Source organism: Capricornis sumatraensis, chromosome 8, assembly GCF_032405125.1.
Source record: "Capricornis sumatraensis isolate serow.1 chromosome 8, serow.2, whole genome shotgun sequence".
Lineage (NCBI taxonomy): Eukaryota > Metazoa > Chordata > Mammalia > Artiodactyla > Bovidae > Capricornis > Capricornis sumatraensis.
Genome location: NC_091076.1, coordinates 77,708,519 through 77,726,444, shown reverse-complemented (window position 1 = coordinate 77,726,444; position 17,926 = coordinate 77,708,519). Strand labels below are relative to the sequence as shown.

The 17,926-nt window shown below is 44.6% G+C and overlaps 1 protein-coding gene across 1 annotated transcript in view; it reads right to left on the bottom strand.

Moving 5' to 3' along the window:
- The window catches only part of DNAH2 (dynein axonemal heavy chain 2), a 102,360-nt gene that overhangs the window by 70,040 nt on the left and 14,394 nt on the right, over positions 1–17,926 (bottom strand). The window contains exons 4-11 of the mRNA XM_068977985.1: positions 15,844–16,072; positions 15,183–15,293; positions 14,770–15,008; positions 12,839–13,030; positions 8,279–8,484; positions 7,722–7,851; positions 7,254–7,436; positions 6,024–6,238 (exon numbers count right to left, since the gene is read on the bottom strand). Coding sequence (XP_068834086.1) covers positions 6,024–6,238; positions 7,254–7,436; positions 7,722–7,851; positions 8,279–8,484; positions 12,839–13,030; positions 14,770–15,008; positions 15,183–15,293; positions 15,844–16,072 — 1,505 coding nt within the window. The remainder of the gene's footprint in view (positions 1–6,023; positions 6,239–7,253; positions 7,437–7,721; positions 7,852–8,278; positions 8,485–12,838; positions 13,031–14,769; positions 15,009–15,182; positions 15,294–15,843; positions 16,073–17,926) is intronic.

Genomic DNA, 17,926 nt, shown 5'->3' with positions numbered 1-17,926 from the left:
TTACATTGAACATGTAGGTTTTAAGTAATTTTCTGTATGTACAATATGATCTTTCACAATTAAAAAATGTTTTAAAAGGGAAAAACTGGACTTCCCTGGTAGCACAGTGGATAGGAATCCGTTTGCCAATGCAGGGGACATGGATTTGATCCCCGGCCTGGGAAGAGAAGCCCAGACAACACAACAAAGGGTAGCCCCCGCTTGCTTCAATTAGAGAAAGCAATGAAAGACCTAGTGCAGCCAAAAATAAAATTAATAAGCAAATTTTTTAAAAAGAAAAAACTATTTTAAACAAGGGAATTAGTTGTAAAAGGGACTGGGTACAAAATTAACTTATTAAAATCAAATTTTCCAATATAAAAACTATAATCAGTTCAATATTATCATGGAGAAAAAGAGACCAATGATAATAAAAACAACAAAAATAAAATACCAAAAATTAAGAGATCATCCAAAGATATTAATATATATTATCACATTTCTTGTTAGTCGGTTAATATGTATGAAAAATATCTTATGAACAAAAGAACAGGACTTAAATAAACTGAAAGAAAGAAATGCTATTCTTGGATAGAAAAAACTCAGACCTTAAAGATGTTCATTCTTCTTCAGTTCAGTTCAGTTCAGTCACTCAGTCATGTCTGAATCTTTGCGACCCCATGAATCACAGCACACCAGGCCTCCCTGTCCATCATCATTCTTCTTAAGTTAACCTATAAATTTAACCCAATCTTGTTCCCCCCCAAAATATAGGAATAGAACTATTTGGGGAACTAAACAAAGAGATTCTAATGTACTTATGAGAAATAAATATTTAAAATATCCAAGAAAAAAATATAAGAAGGAGAGTAATGAGGACAATAATAAAAACAATTTGGTCTCTACATATGAATAAACAGACCTATCAGAACAGGATAGTGAATCCCAAAACAGACATCCTTGGGAATTTGTTATACTATAAAGATAGCAGTTTAATAAATGAGATTGGGTCAACTGACTAGCCATCTGGGGATAGATTAAAAAAGACACAAAACCAACTCAAGTTGCATCTGCACTTCTCTCCCTAAATCAAAATAAACTGAAAATTGGAGCCAAGAACCAAATATAAAGACAAAAATCACAAAATGCCAGGAGAAAATATGCAATATTTTAAACACTTTTACATCTTGAGTAAAAGTTATTTGACTTTGTAAATCTGTTTTTTTCTTTTTTTAAAAAAAAAAAAGAAATTACATTTTTAATCACAGAGGATAAAAAGCCCTATAATCTCAAGATACTCTGATGAAGCTTTATATCCTGAATATCACCAAGATGTTATCTTAAAAGAACACTGAGGTGAAAATTTCAGAATATTTTGTGTCTGTTCTACTAAGCAAGCACTAAAGTAGCAATATAGGACATGACATCACAGTGAAAGTTTTCCACCTTTATTGGAGAGGACTCTACCAAGGAAGGAAATTATCATCAAGAGCTCATTTGTGATATGTGCTTTAAGAGACTGTGGACAAAGAAATGCTGTTTTTCACACCTTGCCAATCTTCACTGAAGTATGTGTTATTTTTGAAACTGTGTCAAAAGTCTTCAAAATGAAGAAGGCTCTCTCAAATAGGAATGAACAGCAGATTACTGGACAGTTAAGGAAAGCCTCCAATGTAAAGGAGAGCCAAAATGAAGGAAAACTGCTTTCAATCTAGAATTCCACAAAGGGCTAACAGGTGTCAGGCAGAAAACAGTTGTTGTCAATCATGCAAGAATTCAAAAAGTTTACCTCCCATGTACCGTGGAAAGCTACTAAAGACTGTAGTAGCTCCAAAATAAGAACATCAACCAAGAAAGAGGAAGACAAAGGAAAGGGGGAATCAAACAACAAAAGAGGCTCAGGGAAGTCCCAGAGTGACACCTGGCCTCAAAACCAACCAGCTGGGCTGAAGGAAGAGGACAAGGGAATTCCAGGAGGGATAGTGCTAAGAACACAAAATTGATAGCATACGTGATAAGTCAGATAGCAAAGGAAAATATTATCCAAAGGAATTTTTATTGGTTGGTCTGGAAAAATTAATGATAGTGAATAATGTGCTAACAAAAATAGTGAGGTCATTGTTAATTCCAAAAAGAACAAGTGTCATACAAGCAAGGAGAGAATTGGAACAACTGAACATGATTTGGCTCCACAGTAAACAATACTAACAGAGTCATGTTAAGAAAAACACTGAATATCAGTTTAACCACAAATTCTAGCATAGCTATACCAGGAGGGTGGAGGGGTGTAAATACGTACGGGAACACTTCTAGTAAGAGAATCATATTCTCTTATGTTCTTCAAGCTGGAGGCCTTGAATTTGACTCTGTCAAATTCTTGGTAAGCCTGCTTGGATACATATACTATCCAACAGTGCACTAAATTTTTCCTTCATTTCCTCATCTTGACAAGACTTTTCCAAATAACTTTAAGCCAAATTATCAAATTTTAACTTGTCAGTCAATACGATGAATTTGAAAAACACCTTCCCGATGCTGAGCTGAAAACCCTATGAGGACCTTTTTTCACAGTGATGCTCAGGCTTAGCCAGAAATTTGTCAAGAAGTTTCTGGAATACAAATTTATTTTCCTGGTACATAAAATTTCTTAAAAAAAAAACCAGTCTGGGACTTCCCTGGTGGTCCAGTGGTTAAGACACTGTACTTCCAATGCAGGGGGCATGGGCTGGATCCCTGGTTGGGGAACTAATATCCCACATGCCTCGTCATGGCATGGTTAAAAAAAATTAATTTTAAAAAATCAGTCTGGGGAATTATTTTTTAAAATATTTTCTGTTTCCTTGGACAAGTGCTCAGGCAATGGAGCCAGGGCAAGTAGGCTGACTGGGTTTGGTGCTGACAGCCCAGAATGAACTGACCTAATGGAGAAAGTGCTCTCAGACCAGAGAGAAAAGGAGAAAGAGGAAGTCCCAGTCGCAAAATACTGTCAGACGCCAGTGTCCCTTGTCTTTCCCTGGAGAAGTCCTGCTACACAGAGGAGTTGGCTACTTACACAGTGATAACACAGCTCTTTTCAGCCAGGGTACAGACGCCATCTGGAATATGTTTGTGTTAAGTGCAATCTGTAAGGCTGGTCTGGCTGTAAAATGTGGTAAAAGCCAATTTGGACTTCAGAGTTCAAATATTTGGGATGGAAGGTGGGACAACAAAACCCTTTGTAAGATAAGATCGGTGCTATTAGGGACTGGAAGTCTCCCAGAATAGAGGGAGAGTCAGGTAATTCTGAGGACAATCAGGGCATTTGAAGAGCACGCTTATTTCAAGACCTTATCTAGATCATGAGCACAAAAAAGTAGACTTGATAAAGTTATCTGCCCCTCGTTGGAGGCGTCATATTTAGAAAAGGTTTAGAAAAGCTGAAACTGTCTTGGATGTCTTTACTGGTTTAATGAGCCCAGACTTTTCAAAATCCTTCCCTGTGATCATGGTTTTTTGTTTCTCCCCCATACATTGTTTACTGGATTGAGGTAGTTTTAGCTTAAAGCCACAAAAATGTAAAGCAGTTTATAACAGATCCCTCTAGACAACAACTGCCAAAGAATCGGGGTATCTCTTCTCTCTGGAAAAAGTGTTTTAGCCATTATTTGGGTTTCTGCTAAACCCAGGCCATAAATATTTGGCCCAAAATTGTCTTGTTAAGCTCTGCTATAAAGATTATGCAAACAGTATTTGAGATAAATATCCAATGTGTCTCTCGACAAGAGATGATCACGGCAGACAGAAAGCTGTCTCCTAAGCTTATTGGGGCTACATGGCCAGGTGCTAAGCTCAAACGTCAGGTGGACACACCGCGGTGGTGAGAACGGAACAAGACTCAGGGAGTCCAGGTGAAAGCCCCCAGCACAGAATGTTCAGGACCCTCATGGAAACCATGCAACTTCTAGGTCCACCAGTAGTGGGTTGATGGATTAAATTATGGTACAGTCAAAGCATGGGAAGCTGTAAGCCATGAAAAGTAATTATGCAGTTCTGTACACACAGAATGGAAAATCTCCCACACATATTGTTAACCTCAAAAAAAGCAAGTTAAAAAATGTTGTTTATAATGAGATCCTGTTTTGTGTGTGCAGTGTGTATTTTTGATTACATGGTAATCACGGTTACCTCCAGGGAGTGGAGCTGTGTGCTGGATTTTCACTTTTTCCTTTATATTCTTCTATACATCAATCTCTCTCTTTTTTCTTTTACAGTGAGCATGCACTACTTCTGTTGTTTAATTTCTTTAATTTAAAAAGTAAAAAAAGATGGACTTCCCTGGTGGCCAAATGCCTAAGACTCCTCACTTCCAATACAGGGGGCCTGGGTTCCACCCCTGGTCAGGGAACTAGATCCCACATGCTGCAGCTAAAGACCCAGCGTTCCACAGCTAAGACCCTAAGACCGGGCACAGCCAAATAAATACATTTTTAAGTTAAAAAGATTCTAAAAATTAAAGAAAAATAACCATATGAAGCATATGAAGTGGGGGGAACATGGAGTGATAAATATACATATATATATATGTATACACCAAATCTTTAAGAGTGGTTATCTTTGGGGGAATCTTGTTCTTCCTTCTACTTTTCTGCATTCTGCAAATTTTCTAAAAGGATCAAGAATTTTATAATAGAAAAAAATCAAATAAATCATTTTGAGAACACTTCAGATGTATAGAATAGTGTGAACAGTATGCTACTATTCATATTAAAAGGTACTTAAGAGATTTCCCTGGCAATCCAGTAATTGAAACTTCATGCTCCCAATGCAGGAGGCTTGGGTTCAATCCCTGGTCAGGGAACTAAATCCCACAATTAAAGATCCCTACATGCTGCATACCACAACTAAGACCCAGTGCAACCAAATAAATAAATATTAAAAATAAATCTTATTGTTGATTTATGAGGCCATTTTATGGAGTCCTCAAAAAAACACGAGCCCTATCAAAGCAGATCTCGACACCCCTCTCTGGTCAAAGGCCTATTTCAAATCTCTTACCCTCTGGTCTTCACACCCAGCTTGTCACCTGCTTCCTGATCCATGTGGCTTCTCATCTCTCTGTCCTTCTCACTTCTGCCTCCCCCTCACCCCTCTGACCTGACACTAAGCACTGTCTCCCCGTTTTGGTTATTTTGCTTCAAACATCATGTGTCATCTCCCAGTTAGGTTGCTTTTGGCTCCCAGGACAGACACACTCAGTCTCTCTGTCCATCTCCACACAGGCCGTCTCTGGCAAAGCCCCTTCCACATTTCCCCCAACAAATAAGGACATTCCATGAGTAAAAGTCAGTTCTAGAAGCCTGGGAAGCCACTCTTACTATAGGGGCTTGCTGATGATAAGGAGCCCAAACCGATCAAGAAGAAAGTGACTTCCTTCCTATTAGGAAAACGTTGTCATCAGAAGGGTCGTCATCTCTGTAGACAGCCGCCTTACTAAGTTCCTTCTTTATTCTCTCTTCTGCATCTTATCTGGGAAGGAGGCAGGGCTCCAGGGTATAACAGTTCACTTACAGAGCAACAGGGGGCAAGGACATCGTCACTGGACACACCTGTGCCCATCTTGGTTCTTAGCACATGGAAGGCACTCACTATGTATTTCTGAATGACTAATGAATAGACTGGTTAAACTGAAAACCTGGTGATATGAGAATGTCATGATTCTACAACTATAGGAGAGGGTGTGACCTGAGAGCCCCACTGACTTTCGGGAAAACTCCCTCGGTGGCTCATGGTTGGGACGATTTCGCTGAGCCACCATGGCCACCTAGTGGCAGGACACCTACATCACTGGTGTAGTAGGTGACAGTGGATTTTCTATTTTCAATCAGTTTTTTTTTTTTTTTAAGACTAAGAAGTGGGAGGAAATATATTACAGGGTAAGAGAGAATCAGAGGAATGGAGAGGAGGAACCAGGAGATGGGAGTTAAAACTCTCAGGAGGGTTGGGGAAGGGAAAGTTGCCATAGAAAGGACGAGCAGAGCAGGAGAGGGGCGGGGAGGGTCTCCTACTTGTCAAAGTTCACGTCCAGCATGCCCGCCTTCTCCTGGCTGATTCGTAGCAATGGTGTGTCCAGCCGCCGAATGCAGTCCTTGTCCAGCGTGGCTGTCCAGTCTTGGAAGGTTTTTCGCACCAATTCATCAATGGCCTGAACCATCTGCTGGTAGGTGTGCACACTCTCCTCTCCGGTCCCGATGTGGGGCAGGAAATGAGCATTGGAAAGACACTGTGGAGGAGAACCAGGGACGCTGGGATCCACCTGCCACGTTCCTCCGTGTTATCATCGCCCTGAGAGCCCTATTCCCCTCCCCAATACACACACCCCGATTATATGTGTAAGACAAGGCATGGAGATCGATTTTGACTACTCGGAGGGAAGGGGGAGCCAGAGAGAAAGGTGAGAGGAAGACACCAGGCTCAGCGAAAGAGGTAGTCAGAATGAACACAGGGAAGGGGAAGGTGCGAGAATTCGGAGAGGAGCACTGTCATATACGGGCTTCCCAGGTGGCTCACTGGTAAAGAATTCACCTGCCAGTGCAGGAGACCAGGAGACATGGATTCGATTCCTGGGTGGGGAAGATTCCCTGGAGAAGGAAATGGCAACCCACTCAAGTATTCTTGCCTGCAAGATCCCATGGACAGAGGAGCCTGGGGGACTACAGTCCACAGAGTCGCAGAGTCGGACACAACTAAGTGACTAAGCACACATCCACACACTGTCATATGTACACTACCGTGTGTAAAACAGATGGCTAGTGGGAATCTGCTGCGTAACACAGGGAGCTCACCTCAGAGTGCTATGATGACCTAGAGGGGTAGAACGGGGGCCGGTGTAGAAGGGAGGTCCAAGAGGGAGGGGATATATGGATACACACAGCTGATTTACTTTGCTGTACAGTAGAAGCCAACACAACACTGTGAAACGATCATACTCCAATAATAAAATATAAGAAGAAAGAGAAGCACAGACATTCAGCTTGAGAAAAAAAGTTGGAAAAAGAAAGTCAATTACAGGAGGTGAAAGATATAAGAGACACAAGGTCAAAAACAAGCATGAGCCCTTCCTCAGGACAGGCCAGTTCCTCTGACACGCCCCTCGCACCCATTTAGTCTCAGGTCAGGAAACCTCTCCAGGGAGATGCTCTGGACTGGCCTGCAGGGCTCCCACCCACCAGCCTGGGGCTCAGCCTGCAAACTCTGTCGTGGCACCGAGAACAAGTTCTGGGAAAGGTCAGGCTTACGTTCATGACTCGGTCAATGCGACGCCGTAGGATGCGCACCCAGTGGGCCTGCCCTGAGTACTGGGCCATGTAGGGCTCCAGGTAGGGCCACTTCTTGTTCAGCTCACGGTTTACGAGTGCCAGCTCACTATTGAACAGCATGTAGAGGTCCACGGCCTTCTTGTCATATGTTCGCTTGATGGCCTGACGAAGAAGAGGAAGTAAATGACATGACCAGGGATATGGGGTCCCTGCAGCTCCCCATCCTGGAAGAAAGCTAACCCCCTGCCATGGTACTCCTGCCCCCAAGCCCTCCAGACACCAGGGGAAGGGGTGGGCAGGGACAGAGGAAGAAAAGAACCGCTGGCAGTTTAGAGCATGGGCGAGAGCACAGATGGTGGTTGGACGGCATCTGGAAGGACCAGGCAGACGTGAAGGAAAGCTCAAGTGAACCAGGGGTGGAGGAAGGAAGCTGGTGGGCAGTCCCACCTCTCGGGCCGAGAGCCGGTGGAAGGTATCCAGCAGCAGCACCCCGTGCTCCACGTCACAGACTAACTCGAAGGCCGAGGTGATCAAGTTCTGAGTCATCACCTCCAGGTCCTTGACTCCAGCCCGGAACCTGCACCGTTAGAGGCGTGTCGAAGGGTGGGCAACGTCGCCTGGCCCCAAGAACCTCCCCTGAGTGCAATTCCGATGTTTTATGTACGGAGGGCATCCTCAGTGTCGGCACTGAGCGCTTCACACACAGGAATCCATTTAGTCCTCAAAACAACTCAGTGGGGTAGGCTGTATTGCTAACCGGATTTTATAGATGAGGAAACTGAGGCCCAGGCTGGTAGAGCAATCTGCCCAGAGTCATGTTAACTAGTCTGTGGCAGAACCGGGATCCAAGGCCAGAAAGGCTGGCTGTGGCACCCTGCGTCTGAGCAGCCCCGTGAGCTTCCCCTGCTCGCCCCCCGTTTCTGACCTGCTGCCCCCACACTCCGCTCTGCTCTCCCCTGCCCCCCTTCCCTGTCTATGGAGGGGGTGGTCTGTGACCCTCTCACCTATTGTAGTCTTCGTGCCAAGAGGTGTTCTTGACGTCCAGGATGCCCCCGCGGACGGCTCGCAGCACGTGCAGGTTTCTGTGAAAGATGTCCTCAATCTCCAGCAAGTTCCGTGTTATCTGGGGCCCCTGGGCACCGAAGAAGCAGGGGAGGGGACCTTGCTTTCCATCTTCCCAGCGGGCAAAATGGTACTGACAGTCACATACCTGCAAAGAAGTCAGCATGAGGCTTCCTGCCCTCCTGTCTGAGTCTTCCTGTCCCAAGTTCTTTGGTTTAGCTTGTGTTGTGGTTGTTCAGTTGCTAAGTCATGTCCCACTCTTTACGACTCCATGGACTGCAGCACACCAGGCTTCCCTGTCCCTCACTACTGGTTTCGCTTAAAATGGCTAAAAAACTAAGGAGAACTCAGCAGATGCAACGGGCTTCTGGGGTGAATTTTAGCTGCACAATGAAATATGAAAAAAATTTGGCCTTGGAGTACAAAATGAAGCAGGGCATAGGCTAATAAGAGTTTTGCCAACAGAATGCAATGGTCATAGCAAACACTCTCTTCCAACAACACAAGAGATGACTCTACACATAGACATCACCAGATGGTCAATAACAAAATCAGATTGATTGTATTCTTTGCAGCTGAAGATGGAGAAGTTCTATCAGCAAAAACAAGACTGGGAGCTAACTGTGGCTCAGATCGTGATCTTCTTATTGCCAAATTCAGACTTAAACTGAAGAAAGCAGGGAAAACCACTAGACCATTCAGGTATGACCTAAATCAAATCCCTTATTATTATACAGTGGAAATGACAAATAGATTCAAGGGATTAGATCTGATAGACAGAGTGCCTGAAGAACTACGGACCGAGGTCCGTGACATTGTACAGGAGGCAGTGATCAAGACCATCCCCAAGAAAAAGAAATGCAAAAAGGCAAAATGGTTGTCTGAGGAGGCCTTACAAATAGTTGAGAAAAGAAGAGAAGCTAAAGACAAAGGAGAAAACGAAAAATATACCCCTGTGAATGCAGAGTTCCAAAGAATAGCAAGGAGAGATAAGAAAGCCTTCCTCAGGGATCAATGCAAAGCAATAGAGGAAAACAATACAATGGGAAAGACTAGCGATCTCTTCAAGAAAAATTAGAGATACCAAGGGAACATTTCATGCGAAGATGGGTGCAATAAAGAATAGAAATGGTATGGACCTAACAGAAGCAGAAGATATTAAGAAGAGGTGGCAAGAATACACAGAAAAACTATACACAAAAGATCTTCATGACCCAGATAACCATGATGGTGTGATCACTCACCTAGAGCCAGGCATCTTGGAATGAGAAGTCAAATGAGCCTTAGGAAGCATCACTATGAACAAAGCTAGTGGATGTGATGGAATTCCAATTGAGCTATCTCAAATCATAAAAGATGATGCTGTCAAAGTGCTACACTTGATATGCCAGCAAATTTGGAAAACTCAGCAGCGGCCACAGGACCGGAAAAGGTCAGTTTTCATTCCAATCCCAAAGAAAGGCAATGCCAAAGAATGCTCAAACTACCGCACCATTGCACTCATCTCACTAGCAAAGTAATGCTCAAAATTCTCCAAGTCAAGCTCCAAAAGTACATGAACTGAGAACTTCCAGATATTCAAGCTGGATTTAGAAAAGGCAAAGGAACCAGAGATCAAATTGCCAACATCTACTGGCTCATCAAAAAAGCAAGAGAGTTCCAGGAAAACATCTACTTCTGCTTTATTAACTATGCCAAAGCAACAAACTGTGGAAAATTGTTAAAGAGATGGGAATACAAGATCACCTTACCTGCCTCCTGAGAAATCTGTATGCAGGTCAAGACGCAACAGTTAGCACTGTACATGGAACAACAGACTGGTTCCAAATAGGGAAAGGAGTACATCAAGGCTGTATATTGTCACCCCGCTTATTTAACTTACATGCAGGGTACATCATGTGAAATGCTGGGCTGGATGAACACAAGCTGGAATCAAGATTGCCAGGAGAAATATCAATAACCTCAGATATATAGATGACACCACCCTTATGGCAGAAAAAGAACTAAAAAGCCTCTTGATGAAAATGAAAGAGAAGAGTGAAAAAGCTGGCTTAAAACTCAACATTCAAAAAACGAAGATCATAGCATCTGGTCCCATCACTTCATGGCAAATAGATGGGGAAACAATGGAAACAATGAGAGACTTTATTTTCTTAGGCTCCAAAATCACTGCAGATGGTGAATCCAGCCATGAAATTAAAAGACATAAAAAAAATAAAAAAATAAAAGACATTTGCTCCTTGGAATAAAAACTATGACAACCTAGACAGCATATTAAAAAGCAGAGACATTACTTTGCTAACAAAGGTCCATCTAGTCAAAGCTGTGGTTTTTCCAGTAGTTGTGTATGGATGTGAGAGTTGGACCATAAAGAAAGCTGAGCACCAAAGAACTGATGCTTTTGAACTGTGGTGCTGGAGAATACTCTTGGGAGTCCCTTGGGCTGCAAGGAGAACCAACCAGTCAATCCTAAAGGAAATCAGTCCTGAATGTTCATTGGAAGGACTGATGCTAAAGCTAAAACTCCAATACTTTGGCTACCTGATGCGAAGAACTGACTCATTGGCAAAGACCCTGATGCTGGAGAAGATTAAAGGCAGGAGGAGAGGGGACAACAAGGGGATGAGATGGTTGGATGGCATCACCGACTCGATGGATATGAGTTTGAGTAAACTCCAGGAGTTGGTGATGGACAGGGAAGCCTGGCATGCTGCAGTCCATGGGGTTGCAAAGAGGCGGACATGACTGAGCAAATAAATTGAACTGAACTGAATGGAGGCAGTGATAACAGGCAAGAGTCTCTGAGCACAGGATGGTGGCTAGGTGCACAGCCATGTGATAAGAACCAAAGAGGCAAGTTTTGTGTGTAGCCTCACCCCCAGCCCCAGCTCCCTCGCCCCTGGGCCGGGATTCTGGAGCATCTGCTGTGGGCTCTGTCTCCCTGACAGTCTTCCTACCTCGATGAGGTCCTTGCAGCGTTGTACAAAGGCATCGACCTGGGCAAATATGCTGGTCTGGTCTAGGATCCAGCCCCGGGTGGAGAACCTGTCGTGAGAAAGACTGATCAGTTGGAAGCAGGAACATGAGTCATTTACCTCCCCAGGCCAGGCTAGAACCAGGAGTTCTGGTTCAAAGGGAGCCTGAGAAAATGAGACCCCAATAAACAGTTTTTCTGAACGCCAAGTAAAGAAACACAAGGTGAGGAGAGCCAGAGAGAAAAAGAAAACATTTTGGTTCTAAGAAAACGTTTGGTGGTGGTGGTGGTGGTGGTGGTTTAGTCTCTAAGTCATGCCTGGCTCTTGCGACCACATGGACTGTAGCCCTCTAGGCTCCTCTGTCCATGGGATTTCCCAGGCCAGAATACTGGAGTGGGTTGTTATTTCCTCCTCCAGAAGAGAAAGTTTACACACAATTAAACTTTAGACGTTAGAGCCAAGGAAGGAGGAAAAGACCAGGAGGGATTCCTGGGTTGAGGGAGGGGAGGTTACTTAGAGTTCGGAGGACCCAGGACTGAGAGCTAGAATATCTGCATCCAGAGAGAAAACTCGGACCATATAAAAACTCTAAAAAAAAAAAAAAAATTCAGTCCACAGGCTTAAAGTACAAGCAGAAGGGCTCGAAATCTCCCCGCTCCAGGAGTGACAAGCGGTAACACACAGGATGTCCAGGTAAGTCGTACTGGGTATGTGTCTGCACAGCCCGAAGGTAGTGGTCCTTCCAGGAGTGACAGCAAGAGATGCAGCCTTGTAGGTCCTCCTTGCTAGAGATGACGTAGCCCTCAAAGATGCGGTCCAGGGATATGGCATGGCAGCACAGGCGAATGATCTCATTGCTCATCTGCGGGAGGAGTCCCGACAATCTCAGTTCGCAGCCTTAGTTGCACTGACCCTCTCTTGGAGCCCCCAAGACCATGCCTCAGGTCTCGGGCTCCTACTTCTTGATACCCATGGCTCCTTTCATCCCTGGTCCTCCACTCACGTGGCAGCATCTCTGGGTTCCACCTTATTTGCCCACCTCATTTCCAGCCAGTGCTCAGCTCAGTGCCCTTTCCCCACTCTTTGCCCCTCCCCCAATGAAATATGCTGGGTTCTGCTCCTCAAAAGCCAGTGTTCCTTCCTATATCTGCCTCTCGCTCACTGCAAGGTCCATCTTTGGCAATGAGAAAGAGCAGGTCTTCCCTTCCTGTACAACTCAGCCTGGGAGTCAGTCCTTCCTGGCCCCCTCCCTGTGCTCCATCAACACCTCTTCACAAAGACCCCCTCTTCCCACCTGGGCTTCATCCATCTGGAAGCAAAGTGTCCAGTCCAGGTCCCAACTCTGAGCCTCACTAAAGCAGATGATGCAGGCAAAGGGCCTGTGGTCTCTGTCCGACCGGAACAGCATTGCTCACTACCTTTTCACCATAGATCTGCCCAGTGAATTCTACCTTCTCCAGAAATCTGCATGCTACCAACATGGCCACCCCCTCACCACCCTCTGTCCCACCCTCTGCAGACACACACCTTCCGGAAGAGGGAGGTCAGTCTCTCCCGAGTATTGTAGTGGGGAGAGTTGACCCAGATGATACGGATGAGGCTGATGAGCCTCGGGAGTTTACTAGAGATGTCCTTTGGCCGCATGAATGCCAGTTCCTGGTAAGGCTCCTTCAGGATCGACAAGAAAGTCAGGTTTGACTGTGCTTGACGAGAGCCATCCTGGCAGTAAAGAGAAATCAGGAGAAGACTTAGCTCCTGGAAAGCACAGGTTCAAAGCGAGTGCTTCTGGTCCTCCTCGAATTCCAACCGATCTGCCTTTCCCGGGAAGTGTTCCCAGTTAACGCTACCTAGACCTCATCACCCCAGGTCTCTGCAACCCTTTGGGACCAGAGTGCGTGCATGCCTGCTTTTCCTCACTGACTAGTTTCTAACTCAGGTTACATGTCTATTCCTCTATCTTTTCCCCTTGAACTAAGAACTCTGCACCAAGGAGATGCTCAAGAGCTGTTGATCAACTGACTGGACATCACTTGCATTCATCCCACCTTATGGCTCCCACCATAGCCCCCCTTTCACTACCTTGTTCTCAAAGAGAATTTTAGACTTCTCCATCTAACTATAGCTCAATCCCCTTAAAGTGTGTTGGTGCATGCATAATCGTGTCCAATTCCATGCAACTCCATGGACTGTAACCCACAGATTCCTCTATCCATGGAATTTTTCAGGCAAGAATACTGGAGTGGGTTGCCATTTCCTACCCCCAGGGGATGGCCCCGACCCAGGGATCGAACCCATATGTCTGGCAGCTCCTACATTGGCTGGTGAATTCTTTATCACTAGCGCCACCTGGGAAGCCCCAAACTCCCTTCAGTTCAGTTCAGTCGCTCAGTCATGTCCGACTCTTTGCAACCCCATGGACTGCAGCACACCAGGCCTCCATGAATACCAGTTTCAAATTCCTGCTAGGAAGAGATGGCTTCTCTCTCTGTATTTTACAGATATCTCTGATCTCTGTGTGTCACAACACTAACACAATCAGCTTGTCATATTATATAAAATTTAATTTTTAAAAAAATTTTGTTCTGACTATGCTGGATCTGTGTTGCTGCGCAGGCTTTTCTCTAGATTAGGCAAGCAGGGGCTACTCTCCAGTTGCGGCACACTGGTTCTCATCGCAGCGACTTTTGTTGCGGAGGACAGGCTCTAGGGTTTGGAGGCTTCAGAAGTTGTGGCTCCCAGGCTCTAGAGCACAGGCTCAACAGTTGTGATACAAGAAGTTAGTTGCTCCATGGCATGTGGGATCTTACTGGATCAGGGATCGAACTCATGTCTCCTGTATTGGCAAACGGATTCTTTATCGCTGAGCCACCAAGTGAAGTGAAAGTCACTCAGTCGTGTTCAACTCTTTGAGACCCCATGGACTATACAGTCCATGGAATTCTCCAGGCCAGAATACTGGAATGGGTAGCCTTTTCCTTCTACAAGGGAGCTGCCCAAGCCAGGGATCGAACCCAGTTCTCCCACATTGCAGGCGGACTCTTTACCAGCTGAGCCATAAGGGAAGCCCCTGAGCCACCAAAGAAGCCCTCAAATATAAATTTTTAAAGTGTTTCTTTTGCAGCTCTCTTTGCTGAACTGGATGGGTTCGACTTTGACCCCAGGCCACACAGTCATCTCTTGTGTTAGCCTTCCTTCTCAGCTGGATTGTAGGGGTTGGGCTTCTAGAGGGCACTCAACGTAGTACATTTGTTAAGTAACTAGATGTCTCCCTAGTTAAACTATAAGCTCCTTGAGGCCTTGTGTTCTACTACTTTTATACTCCCCCACAAGCCCAAGTCCAAGCACTGGGTGCTTCTATCTCTGCGTTTGATGAATATGTTGACTCTTCTTAGAGCCTTACATTATCCCCACCACTGGCACTTTCTGCCAAGTCTGCATCCTTCGATCCACTCACAAACCTGGATCTGCTGGGCCAGCTTCATGAAGGGCGCCAGATAGGATGACTTGGCGAGACGCAGGATGGACTCGATGTGCTTCACTCCCGGCTTCACCAGCTGTTTGCTGATGCCAGACAGGTCCATGCATCGGTTGCGCCAAAACTCAATCTCCTCCAAAGGACCTAAGTTTTCTCCTGTCTCCACCGACTCCTGGGCACTGAGCACCTCCTTTATCTGCCGTGTCCAGTGGATCATGGAGGCTGCCGGGGAGAGCACAAAACCTCTTGCATTTCCTTGCAGCGCTCCCCACTTTCATCCTTCCCTCCACCCCCAACAGAGCCCTCCTAACCCACCTCCTGTCCCAGCCTCTGGGCTGCCCCTCCCTACTCCTCCCCCTCAGAAGCCCCGACACAGGAGCAACGCCAGCCACTCACTCTCTAGTCGCTGCACCAGCTCTCTGTCTTTAACCACCACCTCAGGCTTCATGTTCATGGCCTCTGTGGGGATGTAGAGGACGGTGTGGCCCTCCAGCTTGTACCGAGTGTCTGAGGAAATGAAAGAACCAGGAGAGTTCACAGAGGGTGATGGGTTTATGCCACCCTAGTTTCTATCATGGCTGATGATCCGGGGCCCAGGAGCTATGTGCGTCTCAGGAGAGCAGGGAGGAGAAACTAGGACTCATGCTTTTTTGACATCAGGAAAATGACAGAAAGCAAGAGGGAAAACTTCGTTGAGATGTCATAAGAGACTGTCATAAAATGAGGTCTGAGAGCAATACAATGGCCTCGACACTCTCTTTCAGGACACATGCACTCCCCTGCCGCCCCCACACTACCTCCAGCTTCCCTAACCCCACATGTACTCTTGGAAATTTCCAACTCTGAGCAAGTCTGGGCAACTGTTGGACCACAGAAAACTGTATCCAGATTAGAAGGCACACTGCGGACCCTGTGTCACTCATTCAGCAAACGCATTCCAAGCACCTACTCTGTGCCAAACAACGCAGGTACTCAGGATCAATCTCCCACCTGCCTCACTCGCTCGACTATTGGTGGGGACTGGGGAGACAGCAGGCACCCCGGCCATTCCGCTCACCTGTCAGGCAGGCCAAGAACCTGTGCAGGTGAGAAGCAAAATGATTTCGAATGCTCTCGGGCCAGGTTGTGTTTTTAAAGATCTGAGGGGCAAAGACGCCACTGAGCAGCCGAAGCAGGGCTGGGATGTAGGCACCCCGCACTGTCCCAAACTGCACCGTCTCCTCAAAGTTCTCTGGAGTGATGGGGACCGGGGCTTGGCGAATGAAGTAGACAATCTGGTTCTGGGTCTGCATTGAAGACAGTAGAGCAGAGTTCAGGGTCCATGCTATGCTATGGTCCATAGCAGTCATGCTACCCAAGGGAATCTGAGGCTCCAGTCATGAAACCCTGGTCACATCCCCTTAGCATATCCTGATCCTTCTCCAAATATAAGAAACACGAGATGTTTCCTGTTCTTGTCAGGGACACAACAGTTTCTGTATCCAGAGGGTTGTGGAGGAAATACAGAGAGCACTCCTTGAGGGTAAAGACTGTGTATTCTCTCCGGAACCTAGCAGTGACTGGGACATACTAGATGCTCCATAAATGACAGATGGATGGATAAATGGAATGAAAAGGATACAGGAAAAGCAGAAAGGAGATGGACTTCCAGGGAAGTCCCTCCCCTAATTTTTCATTTATCCTGCAGTTTTGTTTATGCTGAGTTTTTATTGTTGTTTACATTCAAAAATGTATAGCTTTCATGTTGTTAAAACTTCTTAGTTTCTGACTTCTACATGATTAGAAAAGTCATTCCTACTCTAAGAACAATTTCACTGTTTTTTTCTTTAGTGCTTTTGTAACTACTCTCTATAATTTACTTAACTTTAAAAACTGAAAATAAAGTACAAAGAAGAAATTCATAATCATTCATCTTCCCATTACCCAAAATTAAATTTTGGCATTTTGTATTTATTTTTTTAAAAGATTAACAACTATTATTTTTATTAAAATTATGTTAATTATAAATATCTGAAACAATGCAGAAAAGCACACAGATAAAAATTTTAATGTTGTTAAAATTCCACCATGTAGACACTAATCATTATCATTAGAGAATATTATTCTAGACATCTCTTGTAGATATATACACAGAAAAATAAAAAATTATTTCAAAATAAGACCATGCTATTTTTAATTAAAAGTATTGAATTTAATGGAATAAAAAGACATTGATAAATTGTTGAGCTCCAAATAAATGTTTCTTTAGGTGTAAGAGAGATTTCTTCCTAAAAGACTCCTTTCTAAGGTTATAAGAAAGATTATGAAAAATATTAAGAGGTTAGTTTTCTCCAGGATTCCCTGGTGGTCCAGTGGTTAGAACTTAGCCCTGCCATTGCTGTTGGCCCAGGTTCAACCCCTGGTCAGGCAACTAAGGTCTCGCAAGCCAAGTAGCTAAAAAACAAAGGTTAGTTTTCTCATTACCTTTCAATTTTAACTTCAACTGACTCACCTCTTTGAAAGGTAGGAACATGGGCATGCAGCCTCATACTTTCTCTCATTTTCTTATCACTTCCCAATTTTTGTTATACTATTATTTGGACATCCCTTCATCTAGATCCACTAATTGTTAACATTTTGCCATATGTGTGCATGACTGCACTCTCTTCTCTCTCCATCTCTGTCTCTCATCCTCTATCGCTCTGCTGAGCCATTTCAGAGCTAGTAGCAGACGTTATAAAACTACACCCTTACATACTTCAGCATATGGCTCCTAAAAGTGAGGATACTCGCCAACACTCCCCAAACTAATTATCACACTCAGAAAATTGAACTTCATTTAATACTTTACATAATACACAGTTCACATTCAAATTTTCCCAGTGGTCCAAATAATGTCATTTACAGCAGCTTTCTTCCCACCCAGGATCCAGTTCAGATCACACAAGGCTTCTTTCTTTCCTGACAGTGATATTTCTAATACTCCGGGCCAGTTGATTTTCAAAATGTCCCTTAATTTTAATTTATCAGATTGTTTCCTCATTACTAGATCCAAGTTAAATATTCTTGGCAGGAATACCACATAGGTGATGTTTCCAAAGAATTAATTTCCCTGAATGTAAGCAGCTTAACTAAGACATGTGTTGACATTAAACATTATG